This window comes from Solea solea, chromosome 10 (assembly GCF_958295425.1).
Source record: "Solea solea chromosome 10, fSolSol10.1, whole genome shotgun sequence".
Classification (NCBI taxonomy): Eukaryota; Metazoa; Chordata; class Actinopteri; order Pleuronectiformes; family Soleidae; genus Solea; species Solea solea.
Genome location: NC_081143.1, coordinates 10,504,099 through 10,523,973, shown reverse-complemented (window position 1 = coordinate 10,523,973; position 19,875 = coordinate 10,504,099). Strand labels below are relative to the sequence as shown.

Below are 19,875 nucleotides of genomic sequence, written 5' to 3'. Positions count from 1 at the left end.
GCTGCGATTTTCAAAAGATATAGGTTCCTAATGAGAAAGTTTGGGGAACCATTGTTACAGTTCCACTCACTCTCCATTAGATGGCACACTTTTATTTCGCTCCCCTTCTAAATTCAACTTTATTGACAGCGGAAGTGGGCCAGGAAGTTGTGTTCACACGTGTTTTCTCGCAGAGAGAGAGAGAGAGAGAGAGAGAGCTGAAGGTTACACAGCAAAAGCACCGGGTTGTTGTAGTCTTGTCTGTCTGCTGCGGAGGGTCACCGGGACGGACTGAGTGTGAGGCAGCAGGCGGGGTGAACAGCACCGAAGCGCGGACATGGATCCCATGAAGGCACAGCAACTGGCGGCGGAGCTGGAGGTGGAGATGATGGCCGATATGTACAACCGGTAAGTGGAGCTAACCGCTAATCGTGTAGCTGCCCCTCAGTTAGATAACACACAATTACAAGCCTTCTATATCATTTAATAGCTAATCTGGATATGTATCATATGTAACCGGGGCTTTGTACTGCAGATATTTTGACACGAAGCAGAAAAAGATGCGCGGGCATGCTCACTGAAAGTGAGGAAACTAATTGGAATTCAGCCATCGTCAATTTACATTTTCCTACTGTGACTTGTTAAAATGACTGCTGTGAAAATGTCCCAATTATTTACTTCTAGTCAAAATGAACATAGTCAGATATTATCTCTGCCTAGGTTAAATGATGTCCCATTTCCCATTCATGTGAATGGGGAAAGTCAGTTTATAATTATATTGAAGATCACTGTCCATAATTCTGACTAAACCTGAATCAAAGACATCTTGTTGAATATGTCATTGAAGATATATATTGGAATGCACAATATTTTATATTGATATCTGATTTGCTGCTATATATCGGGAGTGTTTGGGCTGATAACCGTTACCAATATATACATCTTTCGTTTTGCCCAACTGCAGAGGTCATTTAGTCTCTTCTGTTGCGAAATTAGCATAATATTTTTCATATTGGGGTCGCAGCATATGGAGATATCAATGTCTTTATTGTGTAAAAAAAAAAAGCTTCATATTTTAGTCATGAGTCATATTAGCAGATATTGGCATGTTTGTTGATATCCGAGTGTAGTCATATTTTTTGTATTCCTGAACAGAAAAATTATTATTAGTGGTTGGTTGTTATGACGGATTAATTTCTCACTTCTCAGAGCAGTGAGTTGGCTCAAATGTATAAAAAGGTGAGTTCAGATTATTCGCCAAATAAATAATAATACTGTTTTTACAGATTTAAGATTTCTAAAATACTCATGTTTTATATTGTAATTTTTATGAAACTTGGTCTAATGTATATGTTGAACAGTTTGCTTGACAGGCTTCAAACTTTTAAATTTTGAATGGGTACTGCACATGATGATGATTTAAAGTTATGATTTATTTATTGTTTTTAACCAATGGAGGATGGTTAATTTATGTAAGTTTTTTTTTTCTGGGAATGATTATATTTGTATTCACAACAGAGTATAATCCCTGTCAAATTAACTAATAAGGTAATTTGACTTTTATTTTGAATCTAATTTAAATCAAAATCTAATGGGGAACATACTTGGGTGATCACCTACCCAACACAAAAGATTCAGATTGATTCGTCAGAAACTGTAGACAGGACGTTGCCAACCGGTAAATTAATAATGTATGAATAAGTTCTGTGCCGTTGTCATGAGAGTAATGTTTATACTTTAATGCCTTTATAGTTTGAGGTTTTAAGAGTAAAAACAACATACTTTGTTAATATGAATGGCAGTTGCATCAGGTAGGAACAAAATATACAAACACCAGTGTGCAGTTAAAAGTTAATGACTATTCAGGCACCATTAATGTCCCCGACATTTGTCAAGTCATAATGATGACTGTGACTAACACCTACCCACTTTCCCTTCTCTCCCAGAATGACCAACGCCTGCCACAGGAAGTGTGTACCGCCTCATTACAAGGAGGCGGAGCTAACGAAGGGAGAGTCTGTGTGCCTGGACCGCTGCGTAGCCAAATACTTGGACCTTCACGAGAGGCTAGGACGCAAACTGACAGAGCTCTCAGTCCAGGACGAAGAGGTGATGAGGAAAGCAGCTGTTGGGAGTGGATAGAGGCGCTGATGAAGGAAATGATGTGGAATGGGGGGGGGGGTTACTACACGTCATGAGCTGGGGTTTGCATGGGCTAGGGTTTTAATGTAAACGATGGGGAAACTTATAAAAGAAATTAAAATAAATGTTGAGGCCATTAAGAGAAGCTGCAGAAGGGGTTGGACAACGCACTGGAACACCTGGTGGAACGGCTGTACATCTTAAAACTGCTTCTCTGGGTCAGTTTGATCTGTTCTACAGCCTGGAGCTTAGTGCTTGAGCAGCTACCTAAGAAAGACTGAAAATAAAGAAAAACTAGGACATGTTATGTTATTTTTAAGTCATACATACTTTTTTCTTGTTTTCATCTGCCATGTGTGCAGAAACTGAAATACATTGTTGTTGCTGCAGAAACTGAGTTTTACCAAACATCTAGATCATGCAACAGTTTGAAACGCACACCATTGATTTGAAAATGTCAAGTCTTTGACCTCATTTCCCCTTTGGACTGTCCTTTTTTTTGTTTTGTTTTGAGAGTAAACATGTTCCCTCTTCACAAGGTCACAACCACAGCATGATATCCAGGTGCAGGTACATATTTTTTACAAGCAGGCGTAGTGTTACATCTGTTTTAAAGGTCCACTGTGTGTAAAAGGAAAAATAAAAGAATGATGCTTAATTTTATTAAGTGTAAAAATCACCTGATTGGTTGAATTAATTGTTTTTTATTACTTTCAGATTTCCATCTCGGAAACTCTGATGTTAACTGAAGGCTATGTAATACCAATAAATCTTGCCAAATTTTACACACTGTACCTTTTTAAACCTTGGATTGGGACATGCAGTAAAGTAATGGGCCTTTTTCACAGCAGACACATTGACATGTTCTAGCAGGAAATCATGAACATGAATGGTCACACCAGTCAAAATGGCTGCTAACAATGTCCAGTATAGCAGAATGGTGTGAACCAAAATATCTTCTCATGGAACATGTTTACTGTAAGATCCGGACGCCGAGCCTGGTCACAAGGACTTTTGTTGACTTAATGTCACCTATGTAGACTCTTGAGCTGTATGTCTGTGGACCATGTTTTTGACTGTGATGTTTTTTTTTGTTTTGCTAATCCCTGTGACACGGCTGCTTACCTGCGTAGAAGAGGAGCTGCTGTGTTTCATTGTCATTGACCCCAATTAAACCAAGTTGTACTTTAAAGTAACATTATGAGTGTTTTTTTTATAATGGTATCAAAGTCCTATTTTGACTTAATATCAGCCTGAAGTAACTTGTATTTGCTTGTATGCCTTTCTATTATTCTATGAAATACTGTGACAAATATCCCTCCATCCATCCATTTTCTACCGCTTTATCCTCCACAGGAGGGTTGCTGGTGGAGCTTTGCTAATCTTAGCTGACATAGAGCGATAGCCGGGGTCACACTCTGGACAGTTCTCCAGTCCATCGCAGAGACACATGGAGACAAACAACCATTCTTCCTCGAACCTACGGTCAATTTAGAGTAGGGGTCTCCAACCATTTTCCAACTTTTCATTTTGTTATTATCTTCCCTACTGTGTCACTTCATAAGAGTATGTGCAGCTGTATACTGGGTATTTCCATTTAGTGAGATGACTGGCACTGCATAGAGTCAATGAGAGAGGTGTCCACTGAAGTGTCATTTAAATGTCTGAACTTTGATTTGACACACACTCATCAAGCTGACAGCAGGGCAACTGTTTGACAACTCATTGGCAAATAATGATTTAGTGTTAGAAGGGGCGGGACACCTCTGAGTTTGATTGGATAAAAATGTAAGCGGGGTATGTTTCGTTATTGAAACCTGTGGTGAGCTACTGGGAGCTCAAGAGCTACTTGTTGGAGACCCCTGATTTAGAGTGTCATATTTACCTAATCTCCATATTGCATGTTTTTGGACTGTGGGAGGAAGCCGATATGGTGGCCCTGAAGGTCAAAACACAACGACATTTCACAAAACATATCATTGTGTTTTCTGTAATGTCGTTGTGTTTTGACCTTCGGGGCCACTGTAAATATTGTTATTGTGATATATGGTGATTCAGCTTTTAGGTGAAAAGTCGTTTTTCCTAAAAAGTGTTGAATGAAATTTCACTTGTTGATGTTGGTGTCGCTGGTGTAGCCAGGTTTTTACAAAAGGCCGCGGAAACTTGTCAATATTTGAGAAAATATCAAATCGAGTCTTTTACCAACATTAGCGAAGCAAGTCTCAAGTCCTCAAATTTAAGACTCGAGTCAAGACTACAACTAAAATTTCATGGCTACAAAAACCAATTGCTTTCATTGCTTTTTTTTTAAAGCAATGATACACGTCAAAACGAATGACACTTGTAGTTATGAACGTGAACAATCAAATCTTATTTGAATCTGGATTCAACAAGCATATGGTTGGTCATGTGACGAGGAGACAGTTTTATTTTTTTATTTATTTTTTAAAATGTGCCTGTGCCTTTAAGAGGAACGTTGAGGGAGGAAGTGAAGACAACTAACTTTCGTTTCCCTCGTGAAACTTATGCTTTTATTTATACCTGAAAGAGGAACCGACCGAGCCCCTGAGAGTCAGAGTGAAGAGTCTGCGGGGACAGTGGTGGACACAGTGTCTGTGTCTCTCTGCCATTCTCTGACGGACAGACGGGTTTTTCCCCCACTGGAACCCACGGAGAGAAACCCGCGCTGCAGACATGGTGAGTGTTTATTTTTTTGTCTTTTTAGGTGTGAGTAATTAAAAGAAAATAAAGGTGTGTTTGAATGTGACACGGATTAAAACTATCGCAAAATGACAACAGGAGCGGACATTTAGACTCTTTTTGACAGAAAAAACGCAGGTGTGTGAACTTGTAAATGTCCAGAAACCAGAATGAACTAGTTTTAATGATATATGGAGCAAATATACCAGAAAATATTCGCAGTTAAGAAGCAACAAACAAACAAAACCAGAGAACTTGTTTAAACTCAAACTGATTGAATCAATTTAGTAATCGATTGATAATGGATTAGTTGTTGCAGCCCTATTTATTTCAGTATTAATTTGCACTGAACAATTTGTGAAAATATAAAATTGCTGTTTTTCTAACAGATATTGTGAATACCATTTGATTTATATTATTTAGTAACGTTTAATATTTACTGTATAGTTTGTGTGTGTTAAAATATTTTAAGATATTAAGGAAATCTACATATCTTTTTAAATGGATAAAGAATAGATTGTTGTGTTACAGTTGTATCAAAAATAGTTGAGCACAGGAGATACCAAGGTGGTGGAAGTGGCCCCCCAATTCAAACACAACCTGGGGCCTCCTAAAGACTTGGGCTGGCACTGACTACAACTACTAAAAATGAATAATCCTTGTTATCTATGCATATGGCACATTTCATGCAAATATGCAACTCACTGTGCTTTATTCAGTCAAATAAAATCAAACAACAAAAATATTTGTTTTTGAGGCCACAATTAGGGCTGTAATGATTATCTACTCTTAAATAATTACTACATTAATTGTCAACTTTTTTAATAAGCGATTCATCAGTTTATTTTTTTTTTGTCATAATGAAAACAAGCTTACTGATATTTCAGCTTCTTAATTGTGAATATTTTCTGGTTTCTTTGCTCCATGTCAAAAGGAAATCCTTAAAACTGATCTACTTTGTGATCCATAAAACAAGACAGTTGAGGACATCATTTGACCAGAAACACCAATAAACACTAGTTGGCATTTTATGGACCAAACAACTAATCAATAAACCAGAAAAGAATGGAAATCAATCAATTATGAAAATGTGAAAATACAACAAAGTGAAAACTTATTAAAAAACATATTGTAAAACAAGTTATACTGTGATGCAACTTAATGATATGATTTTATTTCAACATGTTAATTTCATATGGTTCTATTGGCATAGAACCAATAAAAAATGGAAGCATCCAGTTATATTTGCTGCAATTTGCTGTCTGTTTCAAATTTAAAAACAATTGTGCTTGTCCTTCAGTGACTTGTGAAGAAAACAAAGGCTAAGTATGATATTAAGTTTTGTAAATGGGTAAATATTGATCATTATTGAGATAAATGACCGCTAATTAAAGACTGAAATTTGCCTCTGTGTGAAAGTTGAACAGACCAATTAATTGTGGTTTTTAAGTTTTTTTATTTACAGTTTATTTACTTAATTTACAGCATGTGCTAATTGCACAGTATATAAACTTTATGTCATACATGTATATTGAACCTTTGTTGTATTGATATTTAAGAACATCATATTTTGTGTCAGTTGTACTGATAGGGCTGTGGAAAACTGTGACAGAGGATTCACTTCAGTTAAATCACTTTTACAGAAGTGGTCTTTTGGTTGTGAGTGTGTGTGTGTGTGTGTGTGGAAATTTTGAAAAACAACATGGTTTTGTCACATGTTCACTGTTTGACAGGTCACTAAATGCAGCACATGTTAGAGTCTTTATAGAGTAACTTTTAACATAAATCACGTTTATGATTTATTACGATTTATTAATTTAATTTAATAAACAGATTTTTCAGCTTCTTAAATGTGAATACTCTCTGGTTTCAAAAGGAAATCATTAAAACTGAAACATTGTGCACAAAACAAGACAGGTAAGAACATCATCCTTTCCAGGTTTGAGAAACACTGAGAACATTTTTCAACATTTTATGGACCAAACAAGTACTTGAGTTATGATGTATGATGACAAACCTTTATGTCCCAAACCACAATATAAATTGAAACACAATGTTTCTGACTATTTTTCCTCCCAATTTTGGGACACCAAATATTATTTTGAATAGCTAAAACCAGACATTTTCAAGAGATATGAAATATGTTAGCACTCGCTCTTAAACGCTGCATTTTTAGTATATTGCAAAAAAGCCTTAGTACCCAAAAGAAACCTGATTTGTTATGTACATGTATGACTACTTTCTGTTGAAAACAATTTATGGCAGGTTCTGGGATTTTACTTATAATAGTGTTATATTCATTTTTAAATAGTTATTCTTATGACCAATATCGAACATTCTCTAAGGTATTGTGCCATCAGTCCAATACAGTCATTTTAGATCAACTATTAAGCTTTTTAAATGAAGCTGTTTTTGTGCCATTTCATGTCATTTCAAAGACACAATTCTCCAAATATGTCACAAATACTCCTATGAAGAAGAAATAAATAGCCCACAACATGACTCCTGTCTAAAATGCGAACAGATTTTTATTAATATTTTTACAGCCTTTGATGTGTAGGATTTTAGATTGTAAATAGAAAATATTGGATGTGGTTACCAGATTTTCAGACAATATATAGAATAAGTATGTATATATACATGTGTGTATGTATGTGTATATGTATGTTTTTACACATATATATATATATATATGTGTGTATATGTATGTTTTTACATATATATATATATATATATATATATGTATGTACACACACACACCTTTTTAATAATTGGGCAGTAATGAGATGATCTATTGGGACATTACCATCTACGCTTGGTTCATTGTTAGCAGTTAATGCTTGTACTGACGGCTATTGCTTAGCAAGGGAACTATTTACTGATCAGACTTTAGAGAACATGCTCAGGATCATATCCTCTTTATGACAATGTGGCTCATAGTCCAAGCTGAATGAAGACATTAATCGCAGTCAATGCACAATAACATTAGATTTTTTTAAGTAGCTGCAGAATCATTAAACTTTGTGACAAATAGGGGTGGCTCAAAATATCGGTTTAGTGAAACATCGTCGTCCGTCCTTGTGCAATACGATAATCAATACACCAGGGCAAAAATTTATATTTTAATTGATAAATTAAGGTGCTATAAAGTAAAGAGTCCCTGCCAATTTTACTTGCTGGGTGTCGCTACTTCATGTCTCCTCATGGTGGCACTGCTCAAATGAATGAGAGAAACTTTTCACATTAGAGTTTTTGTTTTCTTTAGTTAGACAGATATTATGATTGTCGCTATATGATTGTCTTGCAATATATTGATTATCACAGAATCGTTGTATCGTGAGATTATTGATATTGTGGACCATATTATGAGACCACCAGTTTCTACACTGGCATGTCTATCGTCAAACTCTTCGCCTTATTGGTGACTAAAACAGTCGGCTGAATATGAAGCTCTCCCGTTATATTGGAATATCAGATATCGACAAAAAGTCCAATATTGTGCATCCCTATCAGAAAATAAGTGTTAATCTGTGTTTCCCAAACCTCGACATGATGATCTTCTCAAATGTCTTGTTTTGTCAACAATCAGTTTTAATGATTTGTTTGTTATATGGAGCAAAGAAACCAGTACATATTCACATTAAAGAAGCAGAAAAATCAGCTGATACCATGTTTTAATTATTACATTTCAGTCCGTGGTCAATCACCAGTGATAAGGTTCAAAGACTGTATTTGCTTCCTAGTTAATGAAGGCGGGGTTCGGGTTTTGCAGCCTCCTTAAATAAATAGACATTTCCTTTGTCTTACATTTACTCAGGACAAGGTCTGTCTTTTTTCTTTTTTTTTTATCAGCTGTAACTGATTAACCCTTGCTTTTGCTGTTACAGGTCATCAAGTGTGATCATCCATCACGTTACTGAGTGTGCTTGTTTCTTTTTTGTCACCAGATGGATGGAACTGATGTAGAGGAGAAGCTAGATGATGCTGATTTTATAGCACCACTGAATGGTGACATCAATGAACTGCTAGATGTGGGACAAGAGGGAAACATTCAGGGCCAGGTAAAAGCAGCTGTCCTGAGCTGTGTGAGGAAACCACGCAGCTCCTTCATGTGTGACATAAAATATTACCACCTTTTCTTCTCAGATGGAGGAGTTTTTGGGTCCACATTCAGAGTACAATGAGGAGGAGGAGGAGAGGAAGTACTACAGGAGGAAGAGGCTGGGAGTCATCAAGAATGTTGTTGCGGCCAGTGTTGGAGCCATGATTGTGTATAGTGTGTATATGGGTGAGTGGGAGGAGAAAAGATTGGCAGAGAAACAAAGCAGCGCTGCACAAGTGCTTTTAACATTGTGTGTGTGTGTGTGTGCGTGTCACAGGCCTCCTACAAATGCAGCTGATCCTTCATTACGACATGACGTACCGGGAGGTAAAGTACAGTAACCTCGGCCTGGAGGACATCGACCGTAAGATCTTAATGGGCATTAATGTGACACCCATTATAGGCCTGCTGTACACACCTGTCCTTATCAGGTAAACAAAGACACGCAAGCGCTTGCATTTGTATTCACAGTCATGTAGCTGCTGTCTTCATTGAAACAGAGAATAGTTAAAAACAACAAAGTTTAAGAAATGTCCATAGTACAATGTTGTTGTATTCGTCATCTCCTGCTGATCTATGTCGTGGGGGCAGCAGCTTCAGCAGGGAAGCCCAGACACTCCTCTCCCCAGCTACTTCCGCCGATTCCTCTAAGAGTTTAGAATTTAAAGCTGTAGTGCGTAACTTTTAAATACAAACATATATCTGTTTTGTTCAAACTATTCCCAAATCAGTTCACATCAGCCCCACACGACTCGCTCTGTGTTTCTCAGTATAGCAGTGTTTTGTTTTCATGTTGCCTGGTGGCATTAACTTGCCACACACAGGAGGTTATTCTATTATTGTGAAGAATGTGAAGTATGCTTCTTTCTGTTTTAAAAAAAAAACTAAGTATGATGGGGAACACTCCTATGATATAAGAGACAATTTAATCAATATAGCAAGTCCCCCAGAGATCAATAATAATAATAATAATAATGATATTTCTAATTCTGATTCTGAAAATGTTTATTATTTCTGTCAGAACTGTTTCATCAGTAGTCCCAAAAATTTGAGCATGGTTCCGAAATATTAACATACCACGTAAGCACTATTAATAAAAAAATTCCTCTTAGTCTGGATGTCTTTGTTTGACCATTACACCCTCTATATGCATCTTTTCTTTTTTTTCAGGTTTTTAGGTACTAAGTGGATGATGTTCCTGGCTTCAGGAATCTACGCACTCTTTGTCTCAACTAATTACTGGGAGCGTTACTACACACTGGTTCCGTCAGCCGTAGCCATCGGCGTGGTCATCGTGCCGTTCTGGGCCTCTTTGGGCAATTACATTACTCGGTAAGAAAGTGTGGCTGAGTGAAGGTGTTTCTCAAAGCAAGAAACACTTTCAACACTCAGTGATGCAATGACCAAACTAAACCATGTAACCATACACACGTAAGATACAACCATCAACCGGCTCCCACTGGACGATATCAGCTGTCAATCATGCTGGTGTCCATTCATATGTGCTGATTTTATCACCCATTTCCCTCTAAATGGGAACATAAATTACTAAATTGACACCATGTTGCTATTGAAGAAGGGCTGAAACTAGTGACCAAAACCATTAACTCTTCAAAAAATATATTACTGGCATTATAAATCAAGTGAGGAGCAGACAAATCTTCATAGACTTGCAATCAAGCTGAGTTCTAGTTTTCATTCAATGGAGTTGCCACCTGGTGGTTATTCAATACATTCCCTTTTCCACTGAAACTGAGTTCTTGACTCAGTTGACAGAGTGTTTATTCATAATAATTGTGTCAAAAATGATCAGTTCTTCAGGCAAAGTCTGCAAAGATGCAGACTTACAGAAAGTGGCAGTAACATACACAAAATGGCTGCCAGGGGGCCCTCACACTCATAAGGCTGAGAACTTTTTGAGTTACCCTCATGATCTCAAAATAAGAAGAGATTGATTTTTAATTAAATTAAACAAACACCTTATTATACATTAGGTGTGTGTGTGTGTTTTTGTAATGAATGTGAATCATGCAGGATGGCGCAGCAGTATTACGAGTACGTCAACTACAAGGAAGAACATGTGCAGGAGCAGAAGAAGCTTCCTAAAGGAGTTTGTCATCGTTACATCATTGTCTTCCAGTCAGTCTTTCACATCATCTTTCAAGTGAGTCTCCACTCAGCCATCTTTTTTTTTATTATTCTTATTGTATAGTTAAAGAAATTCTTCTCTCTCCTCATCAGCTGAGTTTTGTCTTTGCCGAGTTCCCCATGCGGCTCGTCCTCAACAACACCAACCTCAATGACAACAAACACATTCTCAGCAACGTCAAAGTCTGTGGTAAAGTCACTTTATCTCCAGTCATTTATTTATTTGTTTATAACTTTTTGGTTATAAATTTAGGCAAGCTTGTTGCTGCATAATATCACCACTACAGCAGTATTGATCCAATGTTTGCTCATAAATTAGCCACCATAATCCAGAGGTCATACCAGACTGGGAATGTAACATTATGCATGAATATTCATCATTTTAAACTCTCTCTATATATATACAATTCATTATTATTATCACAGACTCTATTATCTATATTATCATCAGTGCCTTGCAAAGCTTCTTTATACTGCAATAGTAGCTTTTCATGATGTTCTATGATCTCACTTCTGGCAACTATATCTCCTTTTGAGTATAAACAGCAGCAGGAAACAGGAGCAGCTGAGAGAGTCAAACTGCCCCATGAACACAGATGGCCTCTTTAGAATGGAAAACCACTCTCACACAAACATCCTGCTTTTTTGTGAACATTTTTCTTACCCTCTCGACTTCCTCATGTCATTTTAGCCATTCTGTCTCCCTCTCATCACCCCTGTTGTAATGTGTGAACCCTCGTCTTCGTCGCTCAGGTGCAGCGGTTAGTGGTTTGATCCCTGGCTTCAACAACACTGTGCTAAGCAGACTGCCCCGTTCCATGCTGCTCATCCAGGTGGAGAGTATCCTCATGGGCTTCGCCTTCCTGGCCATGGTCATTGTAAGATCCCCTCCACACTCGCATGAGTAAACCTGAATGTGTTGTGTCCATTCAACAGCACAGAAAGTAGCACTGCACCTTTATTATTCAAAGTATTCGGACAATTGACCATTACACCAACATGGACTAAAGAAGAAGAAAAGTGCTATATAAATAAAGTTTACTATTATGTCTACATGCTGATTAAATATTTGCATTACAAAGCAGTTTAACAGATGCACCTAATAAAGTGGCCAGATTTTATTTACCCTACTTTCTCCTTCTTGTGTAAGTAATTAAGAATGAACTTTCACTCTGCTCTCAGTGATATTGATCCTGTTTAAAGTTTACTCTACACAAAAACATGACCAAAGCACTGTGGCCAGTCAAAATAATTAAAAATAAACTGTTTTCTGATGCTTCCCACAGTTTCTTGTCTTGTGCGGCGCCGCCTACCGACCAACAGAAGAGATCGACCTCCGGAGCATCGGCTGGGGAAACATCTTCCAGCTGCCTTTTAAACACCTGAGAGATTACAGGCTGCGACTGCTCTGTCCCTTTTTCATCTACAGTGGCTTTGAAACGATGTTTGCCATCAGCGGATTCTCTCTGGTACTGTGTTTTCAGTTTGTTAAAGGTTCAGTGTGTAACATCTAGAAAGGTGAATTGGCAGAAATTAAAAAAAACAAAACGTTTGTGTGTTCAGTTCAATTCGGATCCTTGAAACCTTAACGGTTTGTGAAATTGAACATTTTAACTATTCAAGGCCCTTGACAGTTTTTGAATATCGCCGTAAAATGGATCATTGAAAGTGCTTGAATTTTGTGCAAGAAAGAAATCAAGTTGATTTCTCCCTTGTTTGTGATGACACCAGCTACTGTTTCATTCCCTGCGTGCATTGCATGATGTACGTGGACTAGGCTTACGCAGAACAAACGTCGAGTTGTAATTACTAGCGGTGTTGTGGACACAGTCCATTGTTTCTCTCCACCGTTGATGTGAGATTCCGTGCATAACAATGAGTGAGTAACGTTAAGCAAGAGAGAGCAAATTACATGAAGCCTGGGACATGAAAATTCCAAGATCTCTGTCTCACCAAAGAAAATTACAAAGTCTGACTTTGACCAAGATCCCAATGACAATCACTTGAATTTGATGTCAACCAAGGTGAAAGAACCCGGAATTGTATTTGTTTAGGGCCAAATCACAACATATATTATCTCGAGGCTGAAACAATATGACACTAGGTGTCAGTAGAGAGAAAAAACTCCACTCCAACTGCAGCAGCTTTGTGGTGTTTGGGAAATTGTATGATTGCTTTAAAGCTGTAGTGTGTAACTTTTAAATACTAACAAATGCCTTACGTTCAAACTATTCCCACAATTCTCTCTGTGACTCTCCAGCTGAGCAGATGACGCAGAAGAATCACATAGTGTGACTAAAGCGAGACACAATTTTGTAACGTTTGCTACAGTCTGCATTAATTGTTACACACTGAACCTTTAACTTTCATAGGTTTTTTTGTGTATTTCTCTGAATGGCAAAAACTGGATTTAAACAAAGTAGTTTAATTGTATTAATTAGAGAAATTCTCTCTGTATAGTCCTATGGTGTCTGTATTTTGGGCCTGGATAAGCTGTGGCTCCTTATCGTCGTCTACGGCCTCTCCAGCTCCATCTTCTCCTCGCTCTCCCTCTGCCTCCTACGCCTCCCACGCTGGCTGTGTCTGGTGAGCGGTGCCTTTGTGCACTTTGTGTTGCTGGTGGCTCTCCAAGTCTTCTCTCTACAGCGTGAGAGTGACAAGTCGTATTCGGAGTATCTGGGCCCTCTGCTGGTCATTTCCATACTGTGGGGTCTCGGCACTGCCCTGAACAAGACGGGCATCAGCAGTGAGTCATGGCCGTTGCCGAGGTGTTTGTACGTACTGTACTAACATTGCTCACACATGACGTGTGTCAGCTTGAACTCCTCTGTTTGTGTGTGTTTTCTGTGTGTGTCAGCTCTGCTCGGTATTCTGTATGCTGAGGAAAAGGAACGCCTGGATTTTGTGTACACCATCTATCACTGGTTCCAGGCCATCGCCATCTTCGTCGTCTACCTGTGGTCCTCCCTGCCTATGAGGGTACAGTACAGGACTGTTTTTGACAGCCTTTAAGGTTCAGTGTGTAACATTTAGCAGGGTTTATTTACAGAAAGTAAATATATGAAACCTTAGTATGTTTGTATTTGAGATGGACATTCATTCATTCACTCATTGTCTACCACTTGATCCTCCACATGAGGGTCACGCGGCCGCTGGAGCCAATCCTAGCTGACATAAGGCGAGAGGCGGGGTCGCACCCTGGACAGGTCACCAGTCTGTCGCAGGGCAAACGGACAGAGATGAAAACAACCATTCACACTCACACCTAGAGTGTCCAGTTAATCTCTGCATGTTTTTGAACTGTGGGAGGAAACTGGAGAATCTGGAGAAAAAAACCATGCACCCACATGGAGAACATGCAAGCTCCTCACAGAAAGGCCCTCATTGAGACCGGATCGCAAACCTGGTTCTTTTTGCAGTGCTAGCCACCATGCCACTGTGTGACTGAGATGGACGTCTCTGTTCTCCCTGTGCATGTCCAGAAACAAGCAGATTTCACAATTAGGCAAATTGACCATAAGTGTGAGAGTGAATGTTTGTCTCTGTGGCAAACATTCAACAACCTGTCCAGTGTGTACCCTGTCTTTCGCCCAATGTCAGCTGGGAGAGGCACCAGCGCCCTCCACGACCCTCATGTGAAGTATAAAATGGAAGAAGATGAAGATGCTATTTGGATATTCAATGGTATTATTTATTGAATATTCTAAACTCCAGCCCATGAGAGTTAGTGAAATGAATGCAGGGTTCACAGAATGTTGAGCTTAGAAGAGCGACTTTAAGATGCATTCAAAATATTTCATAAATATGCAGTCCACTAACTAAATGCTTGCTGCTGCTGCCACCTTGTGATAATAGACTTGGTTAGATGTTTTTTCACTGATTGCATTTAAAAAAACAGTTGGTTTGTATCTATGGGTCCCATTGGTCCTTTAAATCCTTAAAAGTTTGTCAATTTAAAATAAAAAAAAAGAATTCAAGGCTCTTGAAAGCTTTTAAAAATTGCCCTAAATAGACATGGATCCTTGACAGTCCTTGAATTTGAAGAACTATTATACAGGTGTAGGAACCCTGTATAATATAATCGCTTTAAAATAATGAGAAAAAGATTCAGTAGCCTTTGAGTGATCCTTTTTATATGTGCATAGTTTATGAAGGCTGCCTTCTTGGGTCGACATGTGCTACGGATCAAAGTTATGTTCCACTTAATAAAGAAACCAGAGAAAAATCACGCTTAAGAAGAAAAAAAACAACCCAAAAATTGACCTTATTTATTTTATTTTCAGAATAGTTTGCAATTAATTTAGTAACTGATTAATCATCGATTAATTGTTGCTGCCCTAAAGCTGATTATGAAAATGAAGAAACCCAGTGCATAAATAAGGGGGAGGATGCACTTGGGACAGAGGGTGGATGAGCAGAGGAGTGTTGATTGCACTTAACCATCTCAACATAAAGCCTTGTTCATATCCAGATATGACATCATCACCATGTAAGGTGTCAGGGCTCCAACAGTTGTTCTACGTTGTTGCTATGTTGTGCACCTGCATGCACAATGAGTGTAATGAGTGACAAGACTGGCTGAGTAGATCGAGGCGTTTTTCTGTCACAATTAAAATAAATCAGCACGGAGAGCAAGTTGCATCTCATCTGGAGACTCGCACAGAGACTTCCCTCGTCTGTCACACATTTCTCGCTCATTAAATGTGTGAGGTGTGAAAAATAAAAACTAAATGTGTAAATATAAGGCTATAATGTAGAGTGAGTCATTGTATTTTTTCCAGTAATTAGTATAGAGGTATGCAGATGTAATCTTGTTGACTTACTCTTTATACAGACTACTTTCTTGTACACCGTCTTCAGCTCTTTGTGCACTTTGCAGCATCTGCACAGGTCCATGCTCCGGTGCTTCATGCGTATGTGTAGAAGCAAAGCTTTAGATGTTACACATTGGCCTTTTTTTAAGTGTATGTTTTTTGTACAGAGGAAAACTACAATAACAACCACCATTTGCATCTTTTTAGGCCAAACTCTCCATCCTTATGGCTATTTTACTCTTGTCCTGCTACTGCTACTGGGTGATGGAGCGCCGGCTGGCCAGGGATGTACGTCCAAGACTGCCTCGTATCCCTCGACCACGACACAAGGTAACCAGTCGCAGCAGCAGCAGAGAATTATCACATGAGCAGGCAACGATGACAAACCGGTAAAACATAGTTAACGTTATGTGGACTGTGTGTATGAGAAAGAAACGGTGCTAAAATTGGCTAAAACTCAGTTGCTTAAAAAGAGGAGTTTGTCTCCGTTTGCACTCTCACCATTAGTTCTTACACCTTAGACAGTTAAAGAATCCGAATATAACGTTATCCCTGCCTTGATCTTATAGCTGGTACCTAACTGTGAAGGAATTCATGTTTCTCGTAAGACCTGATTCTGAGGACTGCGGGTCGTCTGCCCAGATCTTATTTCCGCTAACAGACAGTAAGGGGCAGTGTAGCAAGCCCCCAATCTCCCTCACAACAAGACATTTAACCACCACAATGACTCTGAAGTTGTTAAATTAGGGCAAAAATCCTGCATAGTTGTGCTTTAACTTTAATCGTAACTTGCCGCTTGTGTTTCCAGGTCAAAGGTTACCGCTACCTGGAAGACGACAACTCGGATGAGTCGGACTCTGAGAAAAGTGAGGAGGAAGTGGAGATAGAGGAAGAGCATGTGGAGGAAGAGATGGACAGGGAAGAAAGGGGCCAAAATGGAGGGGCCCAGGGAGTTGACTTACCCAGGGCCAGGAGGAGAGGAGCACAGGGTCACTGGCACAATTTGGAGGACAATTATGATGGAGATGGAGAGGAAGGAGAAGGAGGGGCGTGAACACGGAAACTCAACTTTCCCGGTACAATCTTTTGTAAACACAGCATTGTTTCAAGAAATGGCTTCATGCACACAAACCCCCCTAAAACAATTTAAAACGCTGTAGTACATATGCCTGGCCTATATGTGGCGCTGTAAATGATAACCCTGAATATAAAGCTTGCAGGGTTAAGGGTTAAGGTATAGAGATGAGGCTGTGGCTTGTGTATTTGTTGCATCTCTGATCTTTCTCTCTCTCAGCCAATCATTTAGTTCTCAATGTTTATGTAAATTACTAAAGCTACAAAGATATGTGTCACAGTTTTCCATTAGATAATAATGTATATTTTGTTGCATAGTGTACTTATATTAGACAAAATGTTTCCAACTCTCTTTAAATCCATATTTAAATTCCTGCTGTAAACTCCAGGTCAAAAATCCTCTGAAACGCCACGAGTTAACCTTTTCTTTTTTCTTTTATTTTATTGTGCCACTAATGAATCACGATGTCTCTGGCCTTCTGTTCATTAAAAAAAGATAATGGAAGAAAATGCAGTGAAACATTTAGTTATGGATCATTAAATACTCATTTAATGTTTCAAAGGAAAATTTTAAAGATAATTTAAAAAATATATATTTTCTTGTAAAAATGTTTGAATTATGGCATCTGTCATTGGCTGACAGTGTTTATGAAATGGCAAAATCCTATGTTTTCCTTATAGTTTCTGCTGTTTTGCACATAATTTAGTTGGAGCTTTAGTTCTTTTTGTCTTTCTGACTTTTTATTCAGGTAAAAATAATAATAATAATAATAATAATAACAATAAATACCAGCCTATGAATTATGACACTTTCTCCGTAATTGTGGTCGTTCAATATATATATATGAACGATCAGACCACCAGATGTTGTGTACCTGTACACTATACTATATAGACTGACATTAGTTTAGTTTAGCTTTCCATTTAAACCTAAACCCAAATAATTTCTCATTCTCTTTAAATTAAGCTTTTATCTCAGATTTGACTTTTATTTTTGAATCTTTTTTGTTTTATTTGCTTTGATGTGACGTTCACCTCTTTTATTTATTTTTGACATTTGTTGTTTCTATCCTTGATTATCTTGTTTTTTTTATGCTTTATGTAAATTGACCTTAATGTGTGTGTGTGTTGCCATGAGTTGCTGCTGACTGTGATTGTGTCTCTTCTCTGGTGGGTGGTTTGTCATCAAAGTCACCAACTTTATATTAAGCCAGCGGTGACGGCCAAACACTCTCCATCGCCATGGAAACTTGGATGTGTGACTGATGCAAAGAAAAGAACGAATGTTGTGACACGACACATTTACGTAATCCGCACACTTCTAAATATAATCTACATCATTAAAAACATATTAACATAAGTTTCTTAGTAACAGTTATTTAAGATAACTGGGAATACACTTGCATAACAAGCTTTAATTTTACATGACTAAAACTATCTTTAAAGGTAAGGTTTTGATAAATGTTAAATTAGAAGTCGTTATCACACAAAATGTTCAACTCAGTTTTTTTTTCTTCATTAAAAGTCTTATTTCTGTGCTGGTTTAACTCGCAGCACGGATTCTGAGAAGTTTGATTCACGATCGAGGAGGAAAATGAATTCTGATTAACACTGAAATGATAACTGTGCAAAAGTTTCATTTGCAGAAATGCAGCCCCAAATCTGCGAGGAACCTCCGTGCTTCACTGTTGCCTGCAGACTGTCATTATTCTAACACTCTCCTGCCATTTGATACAGCCACATTTTTTGGCTTTCACATTTGGACTCATCAGTTTAAAGTCCAGACCTGCTGCTATTTGTCTGCACCTCAGTCCTTATGTTTTTATCTATAGTTGAGTCTCATGGCCTTGTTTGCACAGCGGAGGTTCTATGAAGACCTCTTCTGGCCAGAGTTTCCAAAAAGTAGATGGATGAACCTGGTCTCGCAGGTTCTGAGCTGATGGCAGTTTGGGAGGCGGACACTCTCTCTATTTAAAGTTAGACTTAAAACCTTCCTTTTTGATAAAGCTTATAGCTAGCTCAGGGAAACCAGGACCATCTTTACATTACATTACGTTAAGTGTCATTTAGCAGACGCTTTTATCCAAAGCAACTTACAATGGAATTGAGTACAATCAGCCAGGGGTCGAGTCGAACTTGCGACCATGATGTCTTTTGCACACAGGGTACTGGTCTTAACCACTGAGCCACTCCACCCTATCTCTTAGGCTATTATCATTCATATCATATCATCAACATTATTATTATGCTATAATTAAAGTTGATATCAGTATAGTTGTCATCCGCTGCAGCTTATATAAATGACATCATACTTCTATAAACACGTCATCACTGACTCAGAACTGTCCTGTCTAAACCTATAACTTGATACAATTGTTGTATATATGCTCCTGGTCTCTTTCTTCTGCCTCTACCTCACTTCCCTCTTGTCCTTTCTCTCCCCCCTTTCTCCCCCTCCACCCCATGTTTCCTTTCACCCCAATTGGTCGAGGCAGATGCTGCACATCTTTGAGTCTGGTCCTGTCAGAGATTTCTTCTTCTCTTAAAAGGGAGTTTTTTTTCTCTCTCACACAAGTGCTCATTGTGTGAATTGTTGGGTTTCTCTGCTCTCCATGATGTTGAATTGAATTGAATTGAATACCCAGTCTTAAGTTCCCTAGAAATCTGTTTCTGTTTCATTTATTGGCTGTTTTTCTTTTTTCTATCATATATAGACATTAAACGTTTGAAACGCATACAAAGTCGCATGCAATCTCTTCAAGCTCATTCATGAAATAGGATACAGTAACCTTTATCTGAAGGTGGAACAAAAGCATTTCCAGCTCTGACAGCTATTCTATTCCATTCTTTGTTTTTAGAGGTAATAACAATGACATTTTAAACTTACACCATGAAAATTAAACTGAACATCGTCTT

The 19,875-nt window shown here is 38.2% G+C and overlaps 2 protein-coding genes across 2 annotated transcripts; both read left to right on the top strand.

Annotated features, from left to right (window-relative positions):
* Positions 1-164: 164 nt before the first annotated feature.
* On the top strand, positions 165-3,313 carry timm10 (translocase of inner mitochondrial membrane 10 homolog (yeast)). Its single transcript, XM_058640617.1, has 2 exons — positions 165-387; positions 1,926-3,313. The coding sequence occupies exons 1-2, from the start codon at positions 317-319 to the stop codon at positions 2,119-2,121; spliced, it is 267 nt and encodes an 88-aa protein (XP_058496600.1). The 5' UTR covers positions 165-316; the 3' UTR covers positions 2,122-3,313.
* A 1,268-nt stretch (positions 3,314-4,581) lies between these two features.
* Positions 4,582-17,995, top strand: unc93b1 (unc-93 homolog B1, TLR signaling regulator). Its single transcript, XM_058641581.1, has 13 exons — positions 4,582-4,818; positions 8,769-8,882; positions 8,968-9,109; positions 9,201-9,354; positions 10,094-10,255; positions 10,958-11,087; positions 11,165-11,261; positions 11,825-11,949; positions 12,358-12,540; positions 13,532-13,817; positions 13,929-14,050; positions 16,093-16,215; positions 16,694-17,995. The coding sequence occupies exons 1-13, from the start codon at positions 4,816-4,818 to the stop codon at positions 16,937-16,939; spliced, it is 1,887 nt and encodes a 628-aa protein (XP_058497564.1). The 5' UTR covers positions 4,582-4,815; the 3' UTR covers positions 16,940-17,995.
* Positions 17,996-19,875: the final 1,880 nt, after the last annotated feature.

What these genes read in the sequence shown, in the direction of transcription:
- timm10 (XM_058640617.1), top strand. Translation starts at nt 317, where the DNA reads ATGGATCCCATGAAGGCACAGCAACTGGCGGCGGAGCTGGAGGTGGAG. An exon ending in ATGGCCGATATGTACAACCG is followed by an intron (nt 388 to 1,925) that starts GTAAGTGGAGCT and finishes CTTCTCTCCCAG; the next exon opens with AATGACCAACGCCTGCCACA.
- unc93b1 (XM_058641581.1), top strand. An exon ending in TTGGGCAATTACATTACTCG is followed by an intron (nt 10,256 to 10,957) that starts GTAAGAAAGTGT and finishes TGAATCATGCAG; the next exon opens with GATGGCGCAGCAGTATTACG. An exon ending in GAACAAGACGGGCATCAGCA is followed by an intron (nt 13,818 to 13,928) that starts GTGAGTCATGGC and finishes TGTGTGTGTCAG; the next exon opens with CTCTGCTCGGTATTCTGTAT.